General features: G+C 41.1%; 2 protein-coding genes across 7 annotated transcripts; one reads left to right on the forward strand and one right to left on the reverse strand.

The window, feature by feature from the left end:
* c1galt1a (core 1 synthase, glycoprotein-N-acetylgalactosamine 3-beta-galactosyltransferase, 1a) lies at nt 1–27,481 on the reverse strand. 6 transcript variants are annotated; one of them, XR_004761475.1, is made up of 6 exons: nt 27,015–27,300; nt 21,697–21,940; nt 20,056–20,720; nt 19,058–19,463; nt 7,085–7,089; nt 1–33 (listed from the first exon to the last, which is right to left on the reverse strand). XR_004761475.1 is itself a non-coding variant. In XM_035382036.1 (5 exons), the coding sequence occupies exons 3-5, from the start codon at nt 21,902–21,904 to the stop codon at nt 19,137–19,139; spliced, it is 1,200 nt and encodes a 399-aa protein (XP_035237927.1). In that variant the 5' UTR covers nt 21,905–21,940; nt 26,808–26,902; nt 27,015–27,300; the 3' UTR covers nt 17,440–19,136. The 6 variants fall into 6 exon arrangements, 5 of the variants coding, with proteins under 5 accessions (XP_035237927.1, XP_035237930.1, XP_035237929.1 ...); XM_035382036.1 differs by lacking the exons at nt 1–33; nt 7,085–7,089 and adding an exon at nt 26,808–26,902 and having other exon boundaries at nt 17,440–19,463; XM_035382039.1 differs by lacking the exons at nt 1–33; nt 7,085–7,089; nt 27,015–27,300 and adding an exon at nt 27,417–27,481 and having other exon boundaries at nt 17,440–19,463.
* Nucleotides 7,126–14,580, forward strand: tac3a (tachykinin precursor 3a). The gene is made up of 7 exons (XM_035382040.1): nt 7,126–7,281; nt 9,381–9,498; nt 9,822–9,921; nt 10,334–10,363; nt 11,082–11,135; nt 11,847–11,919; nt 14,189–14,580. Exons 2-7 carry the CDS (start codon nt 9,397–9,399, stop codon nt 14,205–14,207), a joined length of 378 nt encoding a protein of 125 aa, XP_035237931.1. The 5' UTR covers nt 7,126–7,281; nt 9,381–9,396; the 3' UTR covers nt 14,208–14,580.

The raw sequence follows: 27,481 nt of genomic DNA on the forward strand, positions 1-27,481 counted from the left end.
TCTCTCTCTTTCCCTTTCTCTCTCTCACACACACTCTCTCTTTATCACTCTTTTCAGCTCTCTACCTGTAGAATATAAGTGATTCCTATATTGGCTTTTGCAAATAAACAGATTGCGTGAATCACCCCTGGGGCCACAGCTGACAGTGTAGGGGGAGGCGGCTCTTTGATTAAGGGAAAGAACAGTCATAAATGATGCAAAAATGCAATTAATTTCACATCCGCCCCCGGTCCTGTTAGATCTTTCAGTCCCCTGCTCCACCCCGCCCCTCCCCACTTGTCCCTCCGCCACCGAAACCCTACTGGATCCAGGCACTGACAGACGTGGATGCGCTTTCATTATTAAATCATTGAAATGATGATTTGTTAACCTTTTCGTCAAATACGCTCTCCCAAAGTCATCAGAGTGTCCTTTGTTGTTGTTCTACGCAAGCTGTCCTTGGTCACATGACCGTCCCGAGGGAGGAAGCCCGTTTACTTCACCGTTCCCTCAGCGGAGAGAGATCGGTTCAAAGTTAACATCGCTGCCCTTTTGAAAAATTAATGTCATGCGCATCCGTGTACCGCCATGCGTTAATAACCTTTGCTCGGAGTTGTTTACGATTATCGGAACGATGGCATAAATGATTACGGATTTGCATCTCTGATTGGAACGAGCTTTTCAGCGACTCGCGCTCTCATGGAGGCGTTAGCCTGTTCATCCTGCCAGGTGTCTCTGTTTGTGCTGTAAACTTTGTGCTTCATCCATTTTGTTTGCATTCTAAGACCAATTTTTGAATAACTCTTCATGTAGGAATGGCCAGTGACAATGTAATCATGTCTGACTGGGGCAACGCCCTCCATCAGTTTGGATGGTGCAGGCCAGTGGGCGTACCCTATGAAACAGGCAAAGACAATCAATCCTTTATTTTCACAATGCAGCCCACCAGCTGATCAGTTATCAATCAATCAATCAATCAATCAATTTTATTTGTATATAGCACTCCAATGTGTCCCAGGCCACTGAACAGTTAAAACCAAATAGAAAAAAGGAAAGGCTCAATTTAGTCAGTCACAATCAAAGAAAAATAATTTCAGCTGGTTTTTAAAAAAATGACAATTGTTTCAGCACTTCTGATGTTAAGGTGGAACAGAGTTCCACAAACAGCAGAATGTAGCAAGTGAAGGACCTCAGACAACCCATAACCTAGCAGCTGCAATTTGGAATACAGGTACTCAGTTTAAATGAGTGTGCATAAAGAAGGATCCTTACCCAAATTACCCACAGAGACTAAAACTAAATATAAACAGTTTTAGTTCTCAAAGTTCAGAAACGTACAATGTATGACTACATGTCTAGCCTTATAGACTTAGGTGATAGGTTCTCTTCTTGGATAACAGCATTAATTCTATTATTTGCTTCTTTCATTACCTCATTACGAATAAACTATTTTGCTTTGAGGAAATTCTGACAAGGACTGTTTCATATGTTTTATATTTTTGTTATGATTTTCGTCGATGTTCGCTATGACATGCTGCTTTTACGTGGGCCAGTTGGTAAGAGGCTATATAGAAACCTCCTGGTGCAATCCCTGTATTTCAGCTTCTCTGTTGACTCTGAGGAATATGTCCCAGGGCTCTGTTCCACAAAGCAGGATTACTGAGTTAGCTGGATAACTGCGCTGAGTAAAACCCAGAACAGCTCTTTTTACTTCTGTCCATGTTGTAGATTTGTGAGAGTTCCGGGTTTTACTCAGTGCAGTTTTCCCGCTAACTCACTAATCCTGCTTTGTGAAATGGAGGCATAGATGCTGAAGCATCAGTCACTCTGTTTTATTAAAAGTGTTGTATTTCTGAGTTTTGACTACTCAAGCATTCCTTATTTCAGGGACGACCCAGTAAAATAACCCAGTTTGCAAGCTTTCTTATGTTTCTTGGTCTGAGGTGGCTGCGAGCCCCTGTTTCGGCCTCTTATTAGATGGTCTGAAGTGTGTTTGGCCTTATTTCTCGCTATTCATTTTACTGTCTGGTAATCTAGTTAACAAAGAATCACAATACACCAGATGGGCCAAAATATAGGAGTGGAGCAACAGCTCTACGTCTTTGCTTTTTAGACATTGGGTAGGTGTCTTGAACTTTCAAAAATTATTAAGACATTTCTTATAACTGGTTTGAAATGGGAGTTAAGCCAGAGGTCAGTGTGAAAAATAACCCATATATTTTTGACCTGTGAAGAAAATGAGATCAGATTACCACCAAAAGGCCCTTCATTTTAGACCCTTCAGTTTTTGATTATTGTCATTTTTAACCATTAGCCAATAGAACCCTGCACAACAGATATAGCAGGTACAGGCAGGCCCCACACAGGGCTCACGCAGACTGCAGACACAGCGCTAATCACAACAGGACAAGGAGTCGCTATTGCACAACAAAGTGGCGGTAAGGTCACCTCCCATCTGGGTGACTTTACAGCCAATCATATGTTACTCCAGGGGGCTATAGGCTTCTATAAGCACTAAACACATCAGGATTTGTCAGGATCTGATCTGATTGATTGACTCACATATATTTTAACACGAGCATAACAGTTACAGTGTGTACAGTAGGTACATACTGATTATGCAGATTTTCTTTTTCCTGTATAAAACAATGTACAGTTTAGAGTACAGTGTGGTTTTAATAACTCTAAACAGTGTACATTGTATGGTATTGATGGTTTCAATAAGTGTATTCTATCTATTTCTGTAGGCTAGCTATTCTATTTCAGAACAACCACTCCAACACCTAAAGCCTCCAACAGCGTCAAGTCTTGGCAAATAAAGTGGAGGAAATATTTGGCAGGATTTCTGAATTTTTGGGTTTCAATTTTAATTAGAGTTTATTTACATAAATGAAGGAAATAGCAATCAGTCGTCCTGTCCTTAAAGAACCTTCGGGCTATGGGGCAATATAATATGCCCTAAACAGCAGGATTTCCATAGGAGGTGTGCATAGCCAGTCAACAGGCAGTCTCATGACCTAGGACGCCTTTGGCTGTGAGAATTTCAGATAAATTCTCACGTTGTGGTAAATACATGAGTTTCATTTTGTTTATACCTTTTCTATGACAATATTACAATTATCAGGGGCACAAAACAACAATTTTTAATTGGGTGGCATTATCAGCTAGATTAATAATTTAAAAAAAAACAAATAAAAATAAAAAAAACATTGTCCTCACTGGACTGTACTGATTTTCTTTGAACTGACTAATCAAAACCAAGTACATGGATCAAGCAACCATTGTGTTGTTGTAAGAATATATGTGAAAGCTAATTTACCTAATGCAGGACAGGGGAGATTAGCTGCAAAATGCTGCTAAAATATGGTTCATAATTAAACAAACAAATCAATCAAACCTGATTCATTAAAAACAGTATCAAAATACCAGGATAGAAACCAGCTCCCCAGGCCCAAGGCTGAGGAACTGAGACAGGCTCAAGCGTGTATTGCCGTTCTAGACATTCTAGTCAATAAAGCTTATTCAGTCCAATAAATTATGATTATGATTATGATTATGATTATGTCTGCTGAATCAGAATAAACAGTTGTTTTTATTGCTACTTACTCATCTCAGGAGACAGCACAGTCTTTGGTTGGATGTAATTAATACAAAAATTAACTGATAATTGGCAGAAGAAGCAGTATTTTGTTGAAGGGAGGCTGGCCAGAGGTAGTGCATTTACATTTACATTCAGCCTAAAATTCTTAATCACGAATTCTCTTAGCCTCGGTTGAGTTTGAAAACTCTAAAAATCTCTTTAAAATCTGTGATGTCTCTGTTATTGCCCTGCGCCAGACGCGGAAGTTCTGTAGTCCTCCGGCACAGCTCAGCCAGTGAATTGCAGAGCGAAATGGCGCCGCGCCAACTGCACGCGTTACTGTATATAGGCGATTTTGTACTGCCGGTGAATAGCGCGAGCTCGCAGAGGTTGAAGCGATTGCATGTGCTAGCCATTACCAGAGGTGGGTAACCCGGCTTCAAAGAGTAAACCATGTATGGCTGACCATGTATTTGCTCCACCACCATGCACTAAACCAGCTGATTACAATAATTCGTTCTCCTATCATGCTGAAGAGTTATGCTAATTAGAATCAGCTGGTTTAGTGCATGGTGGTGGAGCAAATACATGGTCAGTCTTTTTACTCTTTGAAGCCGGGTTACCCACCTCTGGCAATTACAAATGAGTATTCCAAATGGGAAATATAAGGACAATGGGGCAATATATGTTTTATTTTTTTATGATGGATTCAGTACTTAGGCTGTATGACACCTGATGTTCTAGCAGTCAAGTGCTGGTCAGAAGTGTCTGTACAACCCTCAGCACCGAGGCTCTTCGACAGCACAGAGAGGACACTAACGGTCAGAGTAGTCTGTGACAAGCAGGGATACATTTCTTGACAAAAGTGAAGAAATTAAGAAAAGTTTCTTGATAACCAACAGTTTGCCAAATAGATTCCTTGTATTACTGAAACAGAATATTTTACAGTGTTCCATTCTGCTTCATCTTCTAATATGTTATTGATTTGAGGGCTTCCATTTCTCTTGAGGCAAAAACATCTGCCAAATAAATAGAAACGTCTGGGTTGTGGTTTTAGCACTTGCTCTCTATTCCAAGTGGGTATTTGAATTAAATATTCGCACGTTTCTGTGCATTTGCTATTAAATGTCAGAAAAATATAACTTCAATATATCCACCGTCACTGAAGGGAAAAGGTCAATAATTATTCTATGGGTTCAGTTCGATGGCTGTCAGACCCACTTAAGGTATAAATCTAAGGGCAAGAAAAGCAATTTCACAGGGCAACATTGCAGGAACATGAATCCCTGTCGCGGGGAGAGATGTGCGTAAAGCATAAAAACCAAATCGCTTCCATCGCGCGCTCAGAGCACATTTTCGGCTCCGCCCGGACGAAATAATATCCATCACGTGACACACGGTCGCCTAGAGTAATAGCGTGTCGAAAGTGCATAATCACTTCTCGATTTCTCTCATTAGCGATTATGAAGAGCCAAGTGCGATGATATCCCAGCTAATATAATGAATAACAATTTTATTTCTAAACAAGAAAAATGCAAGTAGGAATTGAGTTTTAGAATGCCGCCATGCATCCGCACATCAAATGTTGGTCTTTGTAATGAACTCCTAAAGAGTCAGAATCAACTCAAATTGCGTCTAGACTACATGTGTGACCATTTTTGTGGGAGTTAAAATATTACTTCCAAACAAAGGAAAATATTACTGAGTAAACCAGCAAAATAACCCTAGCAAACCACTGAGCAATACATGGTTAAATGCTATGCGAGAAATTAGAGACGAGAAAGTTTAAGATAACTGTTTGCTAGCAAACGTTACATTGAACACAAAGTGTAAATTTGGAATTATTATGTGCCCGACGTTACAAAGTAGACAGCTATTTGGTCATAGACAAATTTTCACTTTTGCTTGCCTCACAACACGAAGACCACATGACGTTCACTGGGCGCAGCACAGCATGAGGTGTGTAATCAACACCGGTGTGGAGTTTAATCAGGCTCATAAACGCAAAAAACAGCAAAATAGTACACCGCAAAGGATGAACCCTGGACACAAGCTGGAATACACGTCTGAAATTAAACTCCAGAAACCTACCATTTTTTGTCTAACTCCAGATTTTTTAATCCCAGAAATTTGCTGCGCAAACTGCCAATTAATTACACGTTTGACCACTGTTTCGGCTATTAAAAAGGTGAGCGAAGCCAAATGAAAACGCCGCGCTGCAGAGAAAATACCAGAGATTAGATACCAACTAAATTAGGAAAGCGCTGAGCCTAATCTGCATGGTTCAACATATCAATACATGTTATCAACACATATTAGTTAACTGTTAAGTATTATTATATTCAATTAACTTCAATGTCATTAAAGAAGAAGAGAAAGAAGAACTCTTATTTGAATTACACGAAAAAGGAACACGGTGAATTCCCGACAGATGAATCCAACGTGGAGCGAACAGAATACATACACAGGGCACGATTATAACCGGACAATTGCTCCCTGTGTCTCTCCTTTGTTGGCGCGTAATGATGGACATCCTCGCTAATCAACTCTGCACGAGGCTAGAGGAGATAAATGCCTTCAAGATGTCAATAGCCTGCATGCGTTTATTAAAGCTGCTATCTGTGTAATTGCTTCCTTGGAAGCAATGGTTTCTTCAATAAAAGTTCCAATTAGGCAACAAAGAGGAAGAAAACAAAAAGGAAATGTTTTTCCCTCAGATTTGAGATGTCGATTATCACTATGTATTAGTATAAAATGATATTTCTACTATAACGACTAATGCTACTAACTATAAACAGTAGTCTGATTATGCATTCAGTAATTTAGCAGGCGCACTTATTCCGCAAAGTACACAGCCTGGATAAAGCCATAAAAAGAAATAACATGAAAATGATCTCTGCTATCACTCTCTTAAATCACAACCTGGCAAAGAGCAGCATTATAAAGCCAATAGAGATAAAACAACATGGTTACTTTTTCCAGCAAAATTGTCTCAGGCCTAGCCAACTGTTAACTGTAGTTCATAGAAATATAGAGAAGAAATAGGTAAAACCGCACTGTGATGGTAGGCCTACCCTACTACAAAACAATAAATTGTGACGTCAGAGTATACGTAATACACTATAAGTAAAACGGCATACTGTATATTAGTCATAATATCTGAACAACTAACTCTTTCTTACATGGCAGCAAGTCATTTTTAAACCTTAAATACAAAAGTTAACGTTGTGATGCGCGTACTTGGAAGGCATGCAAAAAAACTTTAATCAGTTGTGTCCGGGGAACCAATGCTCTCTTCATCACGACTCTGGGACACCTCTTGTGATGTCAAATGTAGACTGCTCAGAGGGAAAAGTGGACTCCTCGTCTAAATCTGAGTGCTGTCCGTAAATTAACCCTTCGGACGAGTGTGCCAGTGCACCCATTTTTCTCTAGAATGTACGCAAGTCAGAACGCAACTGATGTCAGATCGACGACGTGCCCATCGGTGACACGTGAGAACCAAAGTGCCCAGAAAGCAGAAACCACACCTACACTGACGCGTTTGATTGGAATTACGCAGACACTCGGCTTTAAAATTCAGCATTCGGATGGCAGTGCAGCTCTCACTGTATACCCGAAGACTGCCGAGTTGAACTCTCCGCTTCCACATCAGAGCGCGCGCATTATCTGCACCAGTGCTGAGTTGTCATTGCCACCAATAAGAGCTACACAATCTACAGGTAACAGTTTTATTATTATTATTATTATTATTATTATTATTATTAATATTATTATTATTATTAGTTAGCAATTGCGCTGTTTGTGGGTGATATTGTTCATATTGTTTCTGTGCTTTACCGTTTTATCACTAATGTACCACATTTTGCCAGTTCTAAAAATATTAACGCATTAAGTCTGTATTGCCACTTCACAGGAATATACACTCTTTAAAAATGGTTATTTGGTTTGTCATCATGGTTGAACCCTTTTTAGGACTATGAAGGACAGTCTTCATATGGTTCTATAAATGACCCTTTTTGGAAAGATCTGAAGGATAGGGTTTCATATAGAAATTTGCAAAAGCATATGTTAAAGGTATAAACACACATGTAAATACTTATCAGAATTAATAATATGTAAACGTGCTAATGTTCTAAACAAGCTGAAATATATAGATTATAAACACCTCAACATGTTTGCATGCTGTACCTTTCAGACAACTGAATCTGGGTGCAAATTTTGATGCGTTTACCTTTTAAACACGTTTTATTCATTAATCCTGGAAGAAGGACAGAATAGATTATTAGATACAGTAATTTTACACTATTTGATTTTCCAGCCATTGACAAGTATTTCTAGCTGTGTAAACCTCAATAGCATGGGTAAGACATCCAGTACTTGTTGATGTACTTACCAATAAAGTGCAAACATTTTATCTTTTTACCTGGAGCACAGTCACTAAAGGATGTTCAGACCCTCTGGGTGTCATCACACTACTCATGTTAGATGGCGACCTCAAGAAAACAATAGGCCCACATTAGCTATTAGCTACGTTACCATGTTCTGGAATAGGCAACGCTACATAGTACATCACATAACGTTGAGGCTAAAATGCAGTAGACTACATGCATAATCATAACAATATTTTCTTTGTTCATTTGTGAAATTAATTAGATAATACATTCACTTGGCGCATTTCTTTCCCATCTCTAAATGTGGTGGCATTACATTCTCTAACGGTTGTCTTTACTAGCACGAGCTGTTTAAATTTTAAATGACAAATAGCTGAGATAAACTCTCAAAAGTGAGCTGGTAATGTGAAGCAAAATTTTGAAATAATCTGTTGCATGTTGAACATTATCTTGTGAATATTGGGGGAAACTAGGCTTACAATAAACTGTCGACAGTAGGCCTAATATAAACCGACTCTAATGACAAAAAGTGCATTTGAAATAAAACCTTCTCTGAACAGATAAAAACCATATTAAGTACAAAAGGGTCCTTGGAGACAAGTGGTTCCATATAGAACCGTTGGTCGCAAAATACCTTTTTCGGAACCCGTTTTTCCACTGGTGAGCCATTTGCCAGTGTACTTGCGTATTGTTAAGCTTTCAGTAACCCGGTAATACATTATGCAAAGTTACAAAGTATGAAAGTGAATCTATTTTCAAATGTTAAAAAACGTGAAATAGTGGAATTATTCTGTGACATTGTAACCTAATGTCTGCTTTGCACATGTTTTTTTTTTTTGGACATTCAGGAAATGGGTCATTTGCCTTGAAGAATAAAAGATATAAATATTTATTTTTCCTGTGACCGTCAAGTTGGCCCCCTCCTCGTCCAATATTTCTAATGTGCAATCTGAGATGAGAATACAACGTCTAAACCGATAAAAACCTGTTCCATTGATCCATTGAGTGCGTAATTTGGAAAGCCTCTTTTACGCACTCTAAACTGTTTAACTGCTACACAGAAACGCGAAGAAAGCGCCATAATAGCTGACAAATAGTAGCTACGGTGCCATATCATTATTCTAATTTTATAGCCCAGTGAATCCTGTTAGTATCCCACTATTAAAATATCATATTGTGCACCATAACTAGACTAAAACGGTGGTATGGGACTCGAATACCGGATGCAAGTTTTTCTGGGGAGATATTGCTTCTGGTTTCTAGTTAATAATTGATGTAGTTTAATGCTACCATTTTTTAACGTCTTAGTTATTTATTCACACAAATTGTATTTCTTCAGCTAGCTGTGTAGCCTAGATGGTCATTATTTGGTTGTGATAGTGGTACTGGGAATTGTAATTGTGGCTTTATGCGCTCAACGAACTCAGGAAAACAAAAGAGACGATGAGAAGTGGCTTGCTGTTGGCGATCCTGTCCCTTATGATGACAATCCGATCATGCCAGTCCAGCTGCGAAGAGCAGGAACCGCACAAGCCGGAGTCGCAGGTGGGCAATAAGCTTCTTCCGCAGCTGTTGTGCCTACTTATATCTGCAACCTGTTCATATCTCGCGCATAAATTCACGAAAGCATTGTGTTTTTGTTAGATATATTATCAAGTAGATGTTACATTTGACAAAACCAAAAAAATGAAATTGATGTTAAAATGTCCAAACAAGGGAGCTAATAATTAAGTGGGAAAGTGGTATCCAAAAAGGCCTATATATTCATATAGGACTAAACAAATGATAGATATTGATGTCGTCGTTCATGAATGAAACCACTCAGTTAAAATCATTAATAGCATTTTATATATTGCTTTCGTTTTCAGAAGAGCCCGGTTTTTTCCAACCTCCCGCGTGGTGTTCTGAAGAGATATAACGGTATAGATTATGACAGCTTCGTGGGCCTTATGGGTAGAAGAAGCACCGGTAAGAACCCGGGGATGTGTCGAAACATTGGTTGGATGGATCCTTTGCATTATCTGGGTGAATGAGCAACATAAAGCATGTTACAGAACCAAGACTACATTACATTCATTCCGATAATTAGGAGGCTATATAAGAGCTGTGGGGCCAATCAGCCAAACTGGGCGATCCATCTAATTTGAAATAATTGCTTACTATGATCTACGTACGATCTTTGATTACAAAACTGGAAAATGAAATAAAATAATTTGCCTTGGCGTTGAACATTACTTGCACATAATTTATTTGTTCATGGATATATTTTAATATACATATATTGTTTAATTGTTACCACTTAAGTACAATAATAATATTTTTATAATATCTTCATATCAACATTGTAGTAGTCATGACTGTCGGCTGATCTTTTTTTCAGGTTCAAATGACTTACCCCCTCCACAGAAAAGTAAGAGGAACTTCTTAACATTTTGCATTTGTCTGCTACCTGTTTATATACAAGTACAGTTGTTTGCAAAAGCTTGTCCACTCCTGGTCAAAGCATGTGCTAAATTTGATTTTTTAAGTTAACAGAAGTTGATCAGACATCTACATCATCCAAAGTTGAATATATTAATGCATGATTACGATTTATTTGTATTTTAGAATCGAAACAATAAAACAAAGTTTGGGAACCCTGTTGGTACTCAGTAAAACCGATTTTGGAAGATCTATAACAACTTCCAAAGATTTCTGTAACAAGATGAGTCTTACTAATCATGGTTTTAGGATTTTTCCCATTCTTTTTTTTCTGCAGAAATCATGAAAATAGCTAGCACTATTTGTAGGTGTCTTTGCATGTATGTTTGAGATCTCTGCATGGATATTCCATAATATAATGCCTGGGGATTATGACAACCTTTCCGACATCTTTCTTTCCTGTAAGAACATCATGGCTGATTTTGAGACATGAGAAGTTTTGGGGGATACCTTCTTTGGGTGCATGTGGGAGGACTTTGACCTGGGGTGTCCAAACTTTTGCATACAACTGTATGTACATGCATGCTGTGTTCAAAAGTGCAACACTGTAAAGAAATTTTCTGAAATTAATAGTTTGTAGAGCATTAATGAATCAGCGTTTGAGTACGAGTATGAGATGCACAGACCTGGCTCTTCTGTTTCTGCAGGAGACATGCATGATTTCTTTGTTGGCCTGATGGGTCGGAGAAGTTCAGAGTCTGGTAAGTGTGCAAGGCAGGTCCACCTATTCCACCCCAAGTCTTTATCTTTGGGAAGCCTGATTAGGGATACTGAGGCTATAGCCGCCATTTGTTACTTTGAACCTCAGCAGCATCCATCCATTAGTAAAACCTCTCCAGTGCTGCCATCATTGGCCTCACTACTGTGTGTATAGCCAGTTCTGTGTCAAATTGGAATCATACAAAACGGTCAATTGCTTTTTCATCAAACTGTGGTAGATTCATCCTTGGGTCCTATACAGTCTTCGGAGATCCTTCCCTCCTACACTGTAGTGCCACACTCCTCTATACTAACCAGATGGTTAGCTCCTGCATTTTCCTTCCTACTCTAGGACAAGACTAGACAACCTTGGACCTGGTCTACCAAAAATGTTTATGGTTCTTGCTTTCTCCAGTCGCCTACTGGATATAACTACAGAACCCATAACTACATAACTAGATTCTTTACTAATGAACACAGAAGACTATAGACTGGAGCTCCAAAATGTTCCACAATTCAGACTCTATTCATGCTCAGACTATTAGGGATCAAATTGTGCAATCAAGCTCAAATACAACAAAGACCAGAGACATTTCTGGCACACTAACCTGCTTCTCAAGGTTCCAGGTGTCAAGTGGAGTTACAGGTGCTACATTGCATTAACGTATGAATATTCAGGAAGGGTTGATGGGCCTGAGTGTGCTTGCATGCAGGGAGTACGAGGCCATGGAGGAGTGAGAGCCCAGCACGGACAGGCGGATTCTTCTTTAACAAGTGCAAACTGAGGTAAGGCTCTGTTATTTCCAGGTGCCTTGGGGGCTCTGAGCTGACTTGGCGGATTTGGGGCTGAACGTTGGTTTCCCGCCGTGCCAGGCAGCAGCATTAACACCAGGGCCAACAAAGGGCCAGGCCTAGTTTGGCCCTAATCCTGTTAAAATACTGTTCCAGAAATGTAATAATCTTGGCTGTTCTGACCAGAACCCCATAGAGTAGTGTGTAGCTGTGTGACATTCTTTTAAGTGGTCATGTTTTATTATTGTTCATAATTAATTCTTTGTCAATTCCGGTCTGTAAATTCTGACCCAAATTCTCGTCGAAGCAGACCAAAAGCATGTCCCACACAAATGCTGCTTTTTGGGCTCCCTATCGCTTCGATGATAGCTCTTGCTTGTGAGTGATACTTACAATGAAGCGTATTTTAAAGCAGAGGGGGTGTTCAGGAGGTGAACTGGGACCGGGGGTTGGAGTCCGTCCTTCCAAAGACAAAGACTGCACAACTTGACTGGTGGACTTTGGAGTGAAAGGAAGCAAAGGCTGCCATTTCTATTCAAGGAGAGGATATGCTTGTCTGAGTCAGACCCACGAATACATTAGTGAATTCCAAACTTGGGAAAAAACAAGCAACAGAACAAAACCCAAAGATAGAGAATAGTAAAACTTTCCTTGAGACACTGCAGGGTAGGAGAACTTGCAGGAGACACACTGCAGACATTTCTACTCACAAGATGCTCGTTGGACTCTGTTACAGCGTGATTTCGGCTTCCTGGTCCTGGGAGACATGCATTTACACAACGCTCATCTTTTTAGCCACTAATAATCGATCAGGATTGATCACGTTTTTTCATCAGACGCTTATCTCACCAGACAGTTACTGGAAGGACAACTCTCTTGAGTAATGTGCTGTCAGGAGGTATTGGTCTAAACAGAGTTTATGGGCTGTTATTCCAGGCTGTTGACAGACAGTTAAGATTAACTACAATATTTATTAAGTTACCAATCGAGCAATTTAAGGAGAAAAATATCTTGAATTGAGGCACTTCTATATTTCACATGAACCACACACAAATTCTTGTCACAAAGGGGCAGACAGCACATGCTTGTCTCATGACACAAAACCAAAAATCATTATTCAATTTAGCAGCTCAAGCAGGTCTAATTAAGAACTGAGCTGGGATGAAAACCAGTAATAATGAGCACACAGCAAGAATGACCTGCAGATCCACCCATTCACACACACCCAAGTCATTCAATGGATTTCACATTTGGAACAATTATTCCCTGTCCCAAATCCCAAGATGCAATCTCATTGCTCCTGTACAAGTCAGGCACAAATCCATAGCTGACCCTTCCTAATTCCAGTTCACGTTTTCTTTTTTTTTATATTGGCACCCAACATGAAAATGTCCAATTCCTACCTTCATTTGGAATGCCACTGCAGGTGCGATCATGCATGATCCCTACTGCCGATATGGGAGAGTGTTGACATCAGCAGTTCTCCGTCAAACAGTGTCGCCAGTCTGTTTCACAACACAGCCCACAGCCAAGCTTGTGTTTGAGTGTTTTGCGATGGATAGCAGTGCTTTGATTGGTTTAATCAAAGTTAGACTGTGGTAGCATCCATTAAAGGATTGAAGCCCTACTACTCTCAGTGGTTTTCGCCATCTTTACAAGCCCAACTGCCAAACCATTGCACCACACTGCCACCCCCCAGCAGTTAGATTCAGCACTGAACATGGAAAGTAGGGAAATATGGGGGGGACTTCTTTTAGTGGAGTATTTAAAGCAGAGATTCCCGGCTAGTGCTGGAGAGCCACAAAGTGTGTTGGATTTTCACCCGGTTTAATTTATACTCAATTTATTGATCAATTAAAGCAGTTGATTATAAAGTTATTCGTCTCACTTGGGTTCTATGGATTGCAGTTTCTTGCACCGTGAACGATTCTAAAAGGCACACAGGGCTTGCGACAGACAAGTAATTTAGCTGATCTAACAAGTCATCATTTCACATTTATGTGCAAATGAATTCCCCTTTTCTGGGGAAAACCCAGTTGGTCTAATTATTTTCAAAATCGTTGTCAATTGAACTCACATTACTGAGCGTCCATGAAGCCAATTGGCCTCAACGGGATGGAAAGAGCTTGGTCCATCCACCCGAATGCCCTCCCTAGATTTTATAAAGTAATGACACCCCTAGGTGCTCTTCATGAGGACACGGTGATGGTAGTATTGTGTCATAGGCGAGTCAGACTGACGCTCCTTTCTTTCTGTGTTTCAGGTTTCAGCGCGGTGTGTAGGCCAGTCCCAGCAGCTCCCAGCGGTTCTCACCAGAAACGTCTTAGCATACTGCCTAGTTTGCTCCTTCTTTTGGTTCCAGATTTCAGATGTCATTATGTGCAGTGAAAAAAGAAGAGCTTCCATTTCTTTTGGGGAGGAAAGAAAGAAATGACTGCGGGACTAAAACTCGATGCGGAATTTGCCAGAAGCCCAGTTACACGACTGCAGCCCGGTAGCAAAGATGTCTGAAATTTGTATATATTTTTGTATGTAACAGATATTTATCTGAAAACACAAAGATAATATCTGCAGTAATATCCATCCAATTACCTTTTTCTTCAAAAATGTTCAATAACAGTACATTTTTTGTAAATAAACAAGCTATTTCATTGATATTTTGACTTATTTACCCTACATGACAAGGGAACTAAATTTAACATGTGCTGACATTTATAAACTGCACTGAATGGAACAGAAGTGTGGTTGGTGACTTTGACTTGAAAATTAATTACAGGACCCATGGAACATGTTTGCGCCATTGTATTAATCGCTGGGTTGACCCTATAGGCTCAGTCAAAATAAAGACCTGTCCAACTTCAACGTTGAGACTTCTAGCTCTCCATAACAAAACACAAAACACCCTAAAGAAAACATGGAGGAGGCACTAACAAGTTTACGTCATAAGGTATGGCTGCCTCAGAACAATATCCAATTTATGGTCTGATTTCCTATATAAATGCCAAAAAAAACATTCAGGTAAGATGCAGTCATTAACCAAAGCAATGATCACAAGGACTCATCCAAATGCAAGCTAGTCAGCAATCTTCCAAGTCAATTTGTTGGTCTCGTAAGAAAACACTTGAATTATTACAAAGGAATTATTCAATCAGTTGGGCCACTAATTTGTCTCCCCTTTCTTTTTCACACTGTACTTCAGTCCTCCGCCAGCTAAAGGTCATGATAGCCTCTTTGACAAGCCACTTTTTAATCAAACGATTATCCCATTTGCACCACCCCAGTAATCAAAGTTGCTAAAGCAATTGCCACCAATTTAGCACAGATGATGATTGCCAGTGAGGTTTCCAAGCGACATGCGTTAAATTATTTTTGATGACTTACTACCATGGACATGCAGCAGTATTTTTAAATGTTGTACATGATACATTTTCTTAGATGCAGTGGGAAATGCCCACATTAAAAATGACAGAATTTAAATAACATTTAACTCACACAAATAAAGTTAAAATTTAAAAAATAATTATTGATCAACAAACGAATCATACCCTTGAATCAAGACTGTAAGCAGGGTCAGGTGTCTTAGTGAGGGCTAAAACCAAGCATGCGGCCACACTAGCTCTTTTCGAATAAGACTGGACACCCCTGCTTTATATGGATGATTTTTTCCTTTTTATTGCAGTGATACTCAATCCTGGTCCTGGAGAGCCACAAAGTCTGTTAGCATTTGTTTTTTCAGTGACAGATTCAGACCCAAGAAACCAGATGACCTGAGTTAACCGTATAATGAACAGATGAATTGCTGTGCAACTCAAGTCCTTAGTAACAGCGAAAGACAGCAGACCCTGCGACTCTCCATGACCAGGAGTGAGGACCACTGGAAGATCATGCTTTTTGTAGCATTTAAACTTCCATCCATGTTCACCTTCTCCCCAAATTGTTTTTATAAAATTCTCAATTATTAGTCACTTGACTGTGCCGTTGGAGTGTCTATGGGGACACTTGGCGGATAACCATTGAAATACAAGTTCATATCCCTGCAGGTCACATGGTGGGGACAAACTCGCAATCAGGCAAGGTAACTTCCTGAACAAAAGCCACACCTGCTTCATAAACTTGCGAGAGGAACAGCTGGGGGGGGGGGGGGGGGTGTCATACAAAATAATTTTTCACAATATTTCATATTTCCATTTTCATCTGAATATTCTAGGCCTACTAGAAAATGCAGGGAATAAAAAAAATGCATTTATTACAGTTTACTCTACTCTCCACTTGAATCTAAGAGAGCACATAAAATCCTTCTACGTTAGAAGACCCTCACAAGTATCCATGCACGTGTCAGACATACAAAATGTCTGGAACGTCATGTCAAGATTGCACAACTGACAATGCCAGAGGGGACAAGTCAAATTCTTTAGATTTTCATTTTTAATAAAGAAAACGAGAAACATACATTTACGCATACACACAAGCATTTAGACACAAGCATTTGAAAGAAATGGCAAAAAAAAAAACACTCATTCAGATTTTCAGTAGGCTAACGATGCCTTTTTTCTGACGGCAATAAGCGAACACTATGGCCCCAGTCACACCTGGCATTAAAATCCGTCCGTGACCGGATCTGTGGCTACGACTGAAGAGATCTTATGTTAAAGGGCAGGTGCAAATGCACAGAAGACACATTTAAATCCAAGCATGATCAGATCAATCTTTCGCCTTGGGTTGTCCTCTGGGGCAATGACGAGATTATGGGACCACCACGCTCACTGGAGAGAACCCCATCTGCACTCAGAACCAGCCAATTTCCCAGAGCCGCTCAACCCGTTAAATATTAACTGCGCTTCAACATGTGATGTACAAATACAGGCTAAACACCGATGCTTCTCAGACACGTTCTGTAGCCAGCTCCAGTGGCTAGCCATCACAAGGCCACGGCCACAGGCTTTTGGACCGGGACGGTGGAGCGAAGATGCCTATCACCTTCATGGAAAATATTCAGGATACGTGTTACGTGCTCCTACCATTCCGGACTCCTCCTTTGTACAGTTGTGCCCCTGAACAGCTGCCACTATAACTCTGTACAATCGGCACCAATCTTCGAAGACGGCCTAGGCTGCATGGAAATTGAGAAGTCGCAAAGAGGAGTGAAACATCTTGTGGGCACGACATCGTTTGAATAAACCCTGCGTGGAAGTCCACATCAACGCACAGCGGGTTAGGTACTACAGCCTACTCTAAGTAAGGCAAGGGAGAGTGGAAATCCAATCCCAATGCGGACACTGGGAACACGTGGGATGCATTTTAACACTTCTGTTTGGTTTGGGTCAAACTGACCCACTTGAAACTTTTAGTAAGAGGACACTTTTGAGAGATGCATTCCATAACCACTGACTAAAACTGTGTGAATTTGGTTCTTGTTTTGTGTTTCTATTTGTTGTTTGTCACCTGCATTTGCTTTACGGCTTTATGTCCATGGTTTCCTTGATTATGAAGATAAAAAATAATGTTGAACATCAGTTTAAACCATATCAGAAGACATTGTTTCATTTCTACTTTTTCAGATAGACACCTGTCATTCCCCCATGCCTTATCGTGGATCCATATTTGTTTTTATCTTTATCACAAGAAATGTCACCTTCATTGCTAATCTAACAAATGGGTAACTGGCAACCATTAACCATATATATTGTTTGCAATGGAAATAAAGGTAATATATATTGAGCATTTTGGATAAATTCTATTTCTGTATTGCTTTAAAATTCCAATAATGTCTTGGGTATACATGTGACCCGGGCTAACAGTTTCACAGGTGCAAATAAGGAAAAGGAACACAAGGGTTAATGCCAGGTGTAGACACACTGCTAACAAACAGATGACAATGCATTCACAGCTGTGTGGATAAGGATGTCTGTTTTTAATGCCAGGTGTAACTGTGCCCAATGACTAGTCCTTTCCTCCACATGGACAGACGGGGAGAATTACTGAATCGCCAGCACCATTTCCTCATTTAACTCTTTTCATTTCCTTCTTGTGAATACTGTGCTCAGACAAAAGCTCACTGTAGTGGCGTTCCACGAGATTGCATTACTTCCATTCCGTTTTTTAGCAATTTCACAAAAAAAAAAAAAAGAATTTTAGGCGCCTAACCAGTGGCAGTTACAGGAAACCTGGTTTTTCTTGTAACTGACTTTTAACGACGACATCTGAAAAAACAAAACACGTCATCTCAAAATTCAGACTGCTTTCCTGTACATCATTGGAGCCGTAAACCTGCATGACTGGTTAAACCAGGGATGTCCAATCTTATCTGAAAAGGGCCGATGTGGGTGCAGGTTTTTGTTCTAACCCAGCACAAAGACGCCTGATTCTACTTATCAAGGTCTTGATTGAAGACCATGATTAGTTAAATAGTTAAATCAGGTGTGTTAGTGCTGGGCTAAAACAAATAACCTGCACCCACACTGGCCCTTTTTGGATAAGATCGGACACTCCGGGGTTAAACAATTCGTTTTCACCTCCAGGTAGCTCTACAGAGAACAGAAATAGCCAGTGAATACTGAATTCATAGACAAAAAAAGCCAAACAACTTCAAAGAATATACTCTTCTGTCAAATGAAAAACCTTTTCATGTCTTCCCAACAATACGCCTTTCAGTTACTTAAACACACACCAAAGAATGTGATCTTGTATTAAAAACTTTATAAAATATTCTGCAAGTAAGAATCAAATCACGGTGTACGAGTGGGCTATTAGTCATATGACTGCATTTAACCAAACGATATGTAATGATACTCAAAACACTGCAGTATTTTTAATACACAGAAATGAGGAATCCAAAAGTAAACCTAGCTTATATGTTTCCCTCAAGTTATTTTCCAAACATGATACTAATATAACTTCGGTGCCCATGCAGACAATTACCTTGACTTTAATGACTTTAATATATGACTATAACTTGGAATAAAGGGCATTAATAACTTTCTTTTTATTTTATTTTTTGGTTGCATCAATTCTCCAGTCATCCCACCTATGCAAACATGGACCTATTGACATAGGGAGGGATTAATATGCACACTTGTACAACCTCTCTCTCTCCATATCTCTCTCGCTGTCCCTCTCACTCTCTCGGACTCACTCACTCTCTCACACACACACACAGACACACACACAAACGCACACGGGCATGAACACATGCACGCGTGCTTTAATAAAGGTTATTGGGGTTTCGCCTGCGAAGCTTCAGTCTGGTTGCGGGCCGAGTCTCTTTCCGAGGTCTGCTTAACCAGGCCTTCCTGCTCCGGCTCCATCTTGGTTTTCTCCTCGCCCTGGCCGGCCACCGCCACCTCCGTGCCCTCCTTCCGGGCCCCCAGCCCGTCCTTCTCCGCGTCGGGCGGCTTGTCCATGCCCTCTGGCAGCGGGGGCGAGTAACGGTAGTGGTAGCCGCGGGCGCGCAGGTGGTAGGTGTAGTACTCCAGTACGTACATGAGCTCCGCATCTACGTAGTGGAAGGAGATGGCCAGATCTGAGCAGCACTGCGGACCCTGTGTGTGTGAGAGAGAGAGAGAGAGAGAGAGAGAGAGGAGGGGAAGAAAAAGAGAACGAGCGAGCAAGAGAGAGAAACGGAAGGGAGGGAGAGGGAGAGATCAAGAGAGGGGGAAGAAAAAATGAGAGAGAAAGAGAGAGAGAAAAGAGGATCAGCACAACAAGGCCCTGGAGATCTGATAAGAAGCTGCTGTGCCATAACAAATGTTTTACTAAGAATGAAAAAGAGATCGATTACAACAGCAGTGACACAGCAGCAAAGCCACCATAACGAGATACAGAGACAGATATGGAGAGGCTTGGAAAATGGCAGGTGCAAGAGGAGGGAAATCCGGTTTGTCAGGGTGAGGAATCTAGAACGACCTTGATTTATGAATAAAGCTGCATTCAGAATAAAGTGGTTCACTAATGAAACTATCATTTGTCAATCAAACCATCTGAGATGACCTGTTGTTGACAGAGCTGACAAATGGCACATGAATAAAGAACAAATCTTACCTGCTGAGAGGCCAAGAGCAACCCTTTCAAACCCATAATGCTTCCTCAAACCTCACTCTGCCCCTGAAACCCCACCGCCAGCCCAACACTCACCTCTACAATGGGGTAGTAGCAGTAGTTCCAGTACCAGAAGCTCTTGGAGAACTTTCCGGTGAGGTGGTGCTCGGGGACGAAGGGGTGGAAGGTCTCGCGGTGGAGCGTGTCCCGCGAGTCGCCCGCCAGGACGCCCATCTTCTCCAGGCACTGGCCGAGCGCCAGGTCCTCCACGGGCGTGGTGTGGGTGCACACCTTGGTGCGGAAGCCCTCCACGAACCTCCGGAGGGCCTCCTTGCTCAGCACGTAGCCCGCGCCGCCGCTCATGTAGCCCTGCTTGGCGTAGGGCTTGAAGCGCTTGCCGAAGTACACGGGCTCCTCGGGCGTGTGGTTGGCCAGCACCCAGCGCAGGTTGTCCACCACCACGAAGGTGTCGTCGTCGGCCTTGAGGAACCAGTCGGCCTCGTCGCCGTGGTTCTTCAGCACGTAGTGGAAGGCGTGGATGGTCTTCCAGTAGAGCTGGTCGCGGCCCTCGCCTGTGCCCAGGCCCACGGTGGGGAAGTCGGGGTCCTCCACCGAGCTCATGAACACCACCAGGTTGCAGTGGCGGCTCCAGGTGGCCTTTACGTGCCGCGCCTTCTTCTGAAGGTTCCCAGGGCCCGTCATCACCCAGCACAGGATGCGAACCTTGCGGTACAGCTCGTCCGCCAACCGGCTGTCCTCACCTGGGGTGCAGATCCTCGTAGTTAGAAAACCACCCCCAAATTCATCGAGAAAAGCCCTTAAAAAGGGCTGTCCTCTCTCAGAAAACCTACTGACCTTCACCACTAAATATAATATCAAATCTAACTTATCACTATTTGTCCACTTTTTTGTTTCTTTTGTTCTTCTTCTGTGCACCACACTACCATTTTAAGTCTTCTATCCTTGCAGTCAACAAACAACAAGCTGTGTCCTCCCAACAAAAGTTTTGTTGGAACCTTTTGCCTACAAAAGTGACTTCAACACTCAAATAACTATCCAAACACACCTTAGCAGGCTTGCAGATTTTTTTGTCATGTGCATCTAAAATGGCCAAAGGAGATATATCTGATGAGATGAGATATAATTCAACTGCATAAGGAAGGTGAAAGTCCAAAAAACATAAGTGGAAAAACAGGAGTGGAGTTCAAAATATTGCAAGATAAACAATAAACGTGCTAACAAACTGGTAAACCACCAAAACTAAGGCTGGAAACATAGCCTATGGAAGTATACGAATGCAAATGACAACACCAGGCCAACGCGCTGCAAACACGCGTCCTGGTTGTACATACTCAACATGCATTGTTGTGTCCCTGTAGAGCTAACCAGACACCTCAAAGACACAATCCAGGACAGCTGTGAAAGACTGAGCGGAAGAAAGCACAAATGGAAGACGACGGCTTCATCCTGCTGTTGCCTGCTATAGTGGCCCTTACTATGGCTCTTGACACTGCAGTTGCGTAAAGAATTTCATAAAGTGGTATGATTTGTATTATATGTGTAACGTAGCTCAATGATAAAGAAAACAAATACAAAATTTAAAAAACATGGTTCATCAACAACCATGCAAATACTGAACAAAGTCAGTGTTGTGACTTCAGGAAACGGTCGGCTATCCAGTTTCATCGACAGTCCACATGCCTCCCTCCAGTAGCCTAGGCTAGCCGAGCGGCTCACCTGTCTGGTGCGGGTGGTTCAGGTTGATGAGGGCCGATCGCTCCACCTTCCAGTTCTGGCCACTGGCGACTTCTTCCGGCGTGCCGCCGACGTCGAGCGGTGGGGCGAAGCTCTTCTCGAACCACGCCTGCCGCAGGAAGAAGTAGAGCGAGCAGGTGCCCACCAGGAAGCCCAAGTAAAAGGCGCACCTGGAGCTCAGGGACTTCATCTCCAGCCCCTCCCGTTCCGCGCCCTCACAGCATGACTGCAAGAGAAAGGTCGCCCAGTCACCGACTCGTCACCGCACACATCGAAATAACATAACCGTGCCTCTTACAGTGCCTAGGGTGGCAGTGCAGTATAATGGGTTAGGTGTTGGTCGTGTAACCTAAAGGCCACAGGTTCGATTCCCGGGTAGGACACTGCCATTGAACAAGGTACTTAACCTGCATTGTTTCAGTATATATCCAGCTGTATAAATATGATATACAATTTTATTAGATTTTTTTTACATAAGTCGCTCTGGATAAGAGTGCCTGTTAAATTCCTGTAATGTCTAACCGTTCTGCACCCGATCCTGTGCTCACATAATCAGTCACTTGTGCATGGTAGAGGCTACTCCTGTTTACAGTACTATCCATGAATTTCATAAAAGTGGCCCCAAACCATGGAATGGGAGGTTAACAACACTACAGTTCAAAAGGCAATAATCATGGATTAATTGTCTTCGAGATAAAGAAGCAAACATAGCCACGCTCGCAGACAGTAAAGACGGATGAATAACACTGAATAACACGGATACTGGTGTGTAATCTGGTGAGTCAGACAGGGATGTCCTGTTCTGGGTGCTGTTGTGTATGATAAAAGCCGGTTTGCGCAAAAACCATAGTGGTCTCAGGGACTGTCACAAATCTAAATATCAAAACCAGAACTGGAATGGGCATAATTTGCTATTCGGCTCTCGAGGAACATGTTATTATGGTTTTTAAGAGGAAACCCGGCATTACGCCGCTCGCCGGCTCGCGCCCCCGCGCTGTCCGTGGCGTCGAGCATCCAGCTGCCATGCCAAGCAACAGCTGCCGCGATGCGGCCTTTGAACGCACAGGCTTGATTACACAGCGCTAAAAAAACACACAACCGCCAAAACTGGAACAACTGGAGAGTGCGCTGGAACTTTGCCAGTTCTGAAACGGATAAAGTCTTTGTTTTAATTTATCTAAGTTTTTCTAGTGGCATGGTCAATATTGTAAACGTTTCTGACACGTAAGCTAGTTAGGGGTTTGGTAACACCCTGAGCAGCCTTGGCTGTACTTCGTAAAATACACAAAAGAATAAAAAAGACAAACATTGGAAACAAAGGGATATGCCTATGCTCAACCGTTCTCTTCTCAGCTATGCCTATTACACGTCGAACAGTCACAGAACGAAAGCAAACAAATGCAGAGCATCGCCTCTTCTTGTTTCACATGCAGTAGATTCAATCTCGAAAATGGTGAAATCAACATGAATATTCTCCTTCTTTAAAATGACTACTAACATATAGGCCCATTGAAGAAAAATTGCAGCCTACTTAAAATATGAAAATGAACAAAACATCTCTTTCATCTTCTCTTCTCTAGCTAGCTAATGCATTTAAGTTGCTTCATGCAGGATTCCTTTGTATACCCTCAAAATTCTACCTAGCGGTTACTGTAACATCTTAGTAGGCTACGTGTATCTCAAGGGCAGGCTTGCAGCCAAGCTAGCCACAGCAACAGGTTAGCAGAGATGTTCCTCATTTTAAATTGCTCTCTGTACCAGCTAATATTTAGCTAGCATCGGCTGCAGCATACAACTGTGCTTACAACTTCAATATCACACAAGGTAACATCCAGTGTACACATGTCAAAATCAAGGCCCACGGGCCACACATGACCCCCTACAAACTTTGAACCAGCATATCAATCCAGATAATAATTTAAATCTGGAAGATAATTGCCGGCAATCAATTTAATTTATTTGCACTCATTCAGTATTTTTCCTGGATGTATTATTAGACCTATTTACAGCCTACGTTGGGAATGGATGCGCGTGCAACAACTAGTAGCCTAATAGCTATAGCCCTTGGGCTTACCATACTAGCTATAATTTTAACATGTAGATGAATATTTGCGGTGCTGCTGCTTTTGCCTGAATGTGTGAGAAACCAATGACTGTGAGTGATCCCGCCCCGCTCGTGTTGATTGACAGGATGTCTTACCATCTTGAAAAGTCACATTATGAAATGAAAAAGGTTCAGAAATAGAAACGCCATTCGAAAATAAGTCATTTGGAAAAGTGTAATTATGAAATGAAAAAGCAATTCGGAAATACATGTTATGAAATAAAATATAATCATGTTATTGTGAAAAGGAAAATCAGGTGGCAGTTGTTTAATTATTTTGTAATAAAATGAAGTATTTAATTATTTACCCATTTATTTATATAATTCCATATTTATTTATTTATTTATTTCATTTTGGAACATTTTGTCATCCATAGTACTATACAGTTATGCTTAACTAGCAAATTAAAACAGCCGTATTTGAGCTTTTTAAACACGCTTCTGTTAAATGTGACTTTAATAAGTTTGTCCTCATACCTCTGCATTTGCACATATATGTTTGTAAAACAGGGAAATAATTTATATTCTACTGTTCTAAATTATCGGAACAGGCTAGCCAGCCAGCTTGTTCCCTTTTTCCTCCAGTCAAATGTGTCATTAAAAGGCTTGTGGCTCCTGTGCCATCAAATATGACTGTTTTAATTTTCTAATTAAGTGTAAGGATACACTACAAAAACTGGAAGGAACTTGTGTTGGTACGCTTCTATTTGCAAACCTCTGGATTGGCAGTGCTTACATGAGAAAGGTCTGTTGATGCATACATGACATGGAACACCATTGCAACGGAAGCCATAATCACAATCCCCCCTACGGTCCACAATTACATTATACCATAACAGTACGTGTCTGGCTCTTGATTTGATTGACAATTCTCTACTTGGCCCTCAGTATGGCTGAGTTTGACATCCCTGATCTAGAGAGGTGATTAGCAAGTCTTTGAGTGGACAGTGAAAACCTTTTGGCTCATTTGCAATGCAAAAGACCTATTTGGTGTAACGCTTATGCAAACAACACGACAAACACTAACTGCACAGCCAAACACTTTTAGAGCCCCAAGCTGTGTGTGAGATGACTTTTCAGTTTGAATAGAAGTATGTTAAATCAACACCTCCCCTAAATCAAGCTGTGACATTGCTTCTTTTAAAAACAAATCTCTATACAAACTTTATTTGTGAAATATATAGGCTAATAATATATATATAATAATTTCTGATTGCTTCCTTTCCAGAAGAAAAGAAAAATCAAACACATTTTTGTTACAGTTGTAAAAAATTACAAAGGATAACATAATAATTGTGCTTACCACGCAGGAGTGCAATGTAGAGAGAGGTCTGCTAGCAGTCTGTGAGCATTTGACCAAACATTAACTTTGATAAAGAAAGACTCCACCTTACTGGCAGAATGAGCAACCAAACGGTCTCAGGTTTCAGTCTCCCATAGAAAAAAAAACTGTGCAGGAGAGAGGATAGCAGGGAATCTATAATGGAGACCCAACAGCGCTGCCCGTCTTACAACAGTACCTCACCAATACACCCGTTTAATAGCTGTAAACTCATTCCACACCTGTAAACTCATTCCACTGCGAGATCTGTCCAAAGGCACTAGTACAGCTGCGAATACCACATTTGTATTTTTTTTTAACAGCAGAAAGCTTGGCACACAGAAATAACAAAAGGGCATGCTAAAACAGTCTGGAAATTAAAACACTTTTACGTGTGTTTCTGGTTATTTTGGAAGTGGGGGGCTGTAATCAGTTTTTTTTTTTTTTAAACACCGGCTTTGCTTGGTTTAAACTAGTTTACCCTAGTTTACCGAAAGGCATGCGTGTCAGGTTGGGTATACTGCAGCCATTGCCCTTGACCAAGGCTGGAAGATCTGGAGTTGGTCCATGGGCACTTCACTGTAGCTGCCCACTCTTTCTACGTAACTAGGATGGGTCAAATGCAGAGGACAAGTCAATAAAGTGTATCTTATGTCAAGAACTTTATCATATCAACCACTCCACCAGGACAACAGCTACCTTAGATAAATATTAATCTTATCCGTTTCAAAATTGTATGTACTGCTAGCATATGCTCCAGTTATTCCACTTTTGGAGGTTTGAAACTTGCCTCGAATAAGTCAGGATTATATCATCTTTTTAAAATTTCAAACAATGTCTTTCCTTACAATACATCAGAAAATGACCATTTACTGGCTGATTGCCACACAGACAGTTCAAACCAACCACCCCCTCCAGCAAGAGATCATTCACAAAACAAATTTTGACATGCGCTCATTACAGACGTTGCCGTCATAAAAACCAAGCAAGTGCGGACATGTCTTTAACAAGGTGATTTAGCATACACTTTCATTTACAGTACCTGTAGACTGTTGTACCTCAGTCAGTGAAGACTGCCTGAAGTGAAAACATACAGCTAGCTAAAATGTCTACGTGCTTACTCACACACGCATCCATTTCTAAGAACTAACCTGGGCAGTTTGTTCAGAATTCCTAGGTTATCGAGGTTACAATTTCAAGGTCATCACTCGAATATAAATCAGGGTTATTTGATGCACGTATAACAGTTGAATTTGAGCCGTTTTAATCAAACGGATAATGAAGTGACGACGTTAAAATACAGCTACATGCTGAAATGGTCAGTGTCGTTTTCGTCGTTATCGAACTTCAATTGTACTAGCAAGAAACAGCGACAATAGCGAAACAAATTAGTCAATAAAATAGGAATTCATGTGGTTTCTTTGTAATCGTGATCACAGCCACCGCTGTCTTCTAGCTAACGTTATTGAAAGTCCAAACTCATATGATAATATTATGATGGCTAGTTAACGGTAGCAAGGCGGCGTTGTAAAATAGTGTAGATATCACGTGAATCACTCAGGCCTAAATCAAAAGGTATACATATGCCATAAGCTAGATACCTGCAAGTGCAATATGGTTATATAAACTCAAACAAAGATTTGTAATTCAATAGCAAACTTTACGTACCTCTACAAATACAGCTTGACCTCACTAGCTAGACTAGCGTCGGTTCCTTATAAGAATTATGCTTAGTCTACTTCCGTTCACTGATGTACGATCACCTAGATAAAGATAAACGCGTTATTTCGGTTGACCGAGCAACTGAGTGTAACAGCAGTTCAAAGTCCGAACCACAGACTCTGTAATAATACTCTATAAAAACACCGAACGTACCTTATGAGGTTTTATACAATGTGAAAACGCGCTACAAAAATTTCGGTCGTAGGTTTGCTGGTCGGCTAGCATTTATTTTGAGGGGTGCAGCTTTGCCAGCAAAACACAACGTTGTCTGACATCCATCCGTCAGATCAATACAACTCTAACTAGCTAAACATGGATGCGTTAAAGAGCTTAACCAACGTTATCTTACAAATGTATTGGACACGAGCTAGCTAGCTAGCTAGCTAGCTAAACACCGTCCACTTCCTTGCTATTAAACGTGGTCACATGCATCCATAACACATGTTAACATCAACCTCTAACCTTCTTCGCAGATGGATTTGATTGGATGGTGTTTTACACTCTGTTCTTAAATCCCATATATAGACTAGATTAATATTATATGCTATGAAGTACCGGTTGGTTCTTAGCGGTAGGTGGGCGAGTGGTTTTCTTTGATCAGCTGTGCGCAGGGTGAGAAT

This window comes from Anguilla anguilla, chromosome 11 (genome assembly GCF_013347855.1).
Source record: "Anguilla anguilla isolate fAngAng1 chromosome 11, fAngAng1.pri, whole genome shotgun sequence".
Lineage (NCBI taxonomy): Eukaryota > Metazoa > Chordata > Actinopteri > Anguilliformes > Anguillidae > Anguilla > Anguilla anguilla.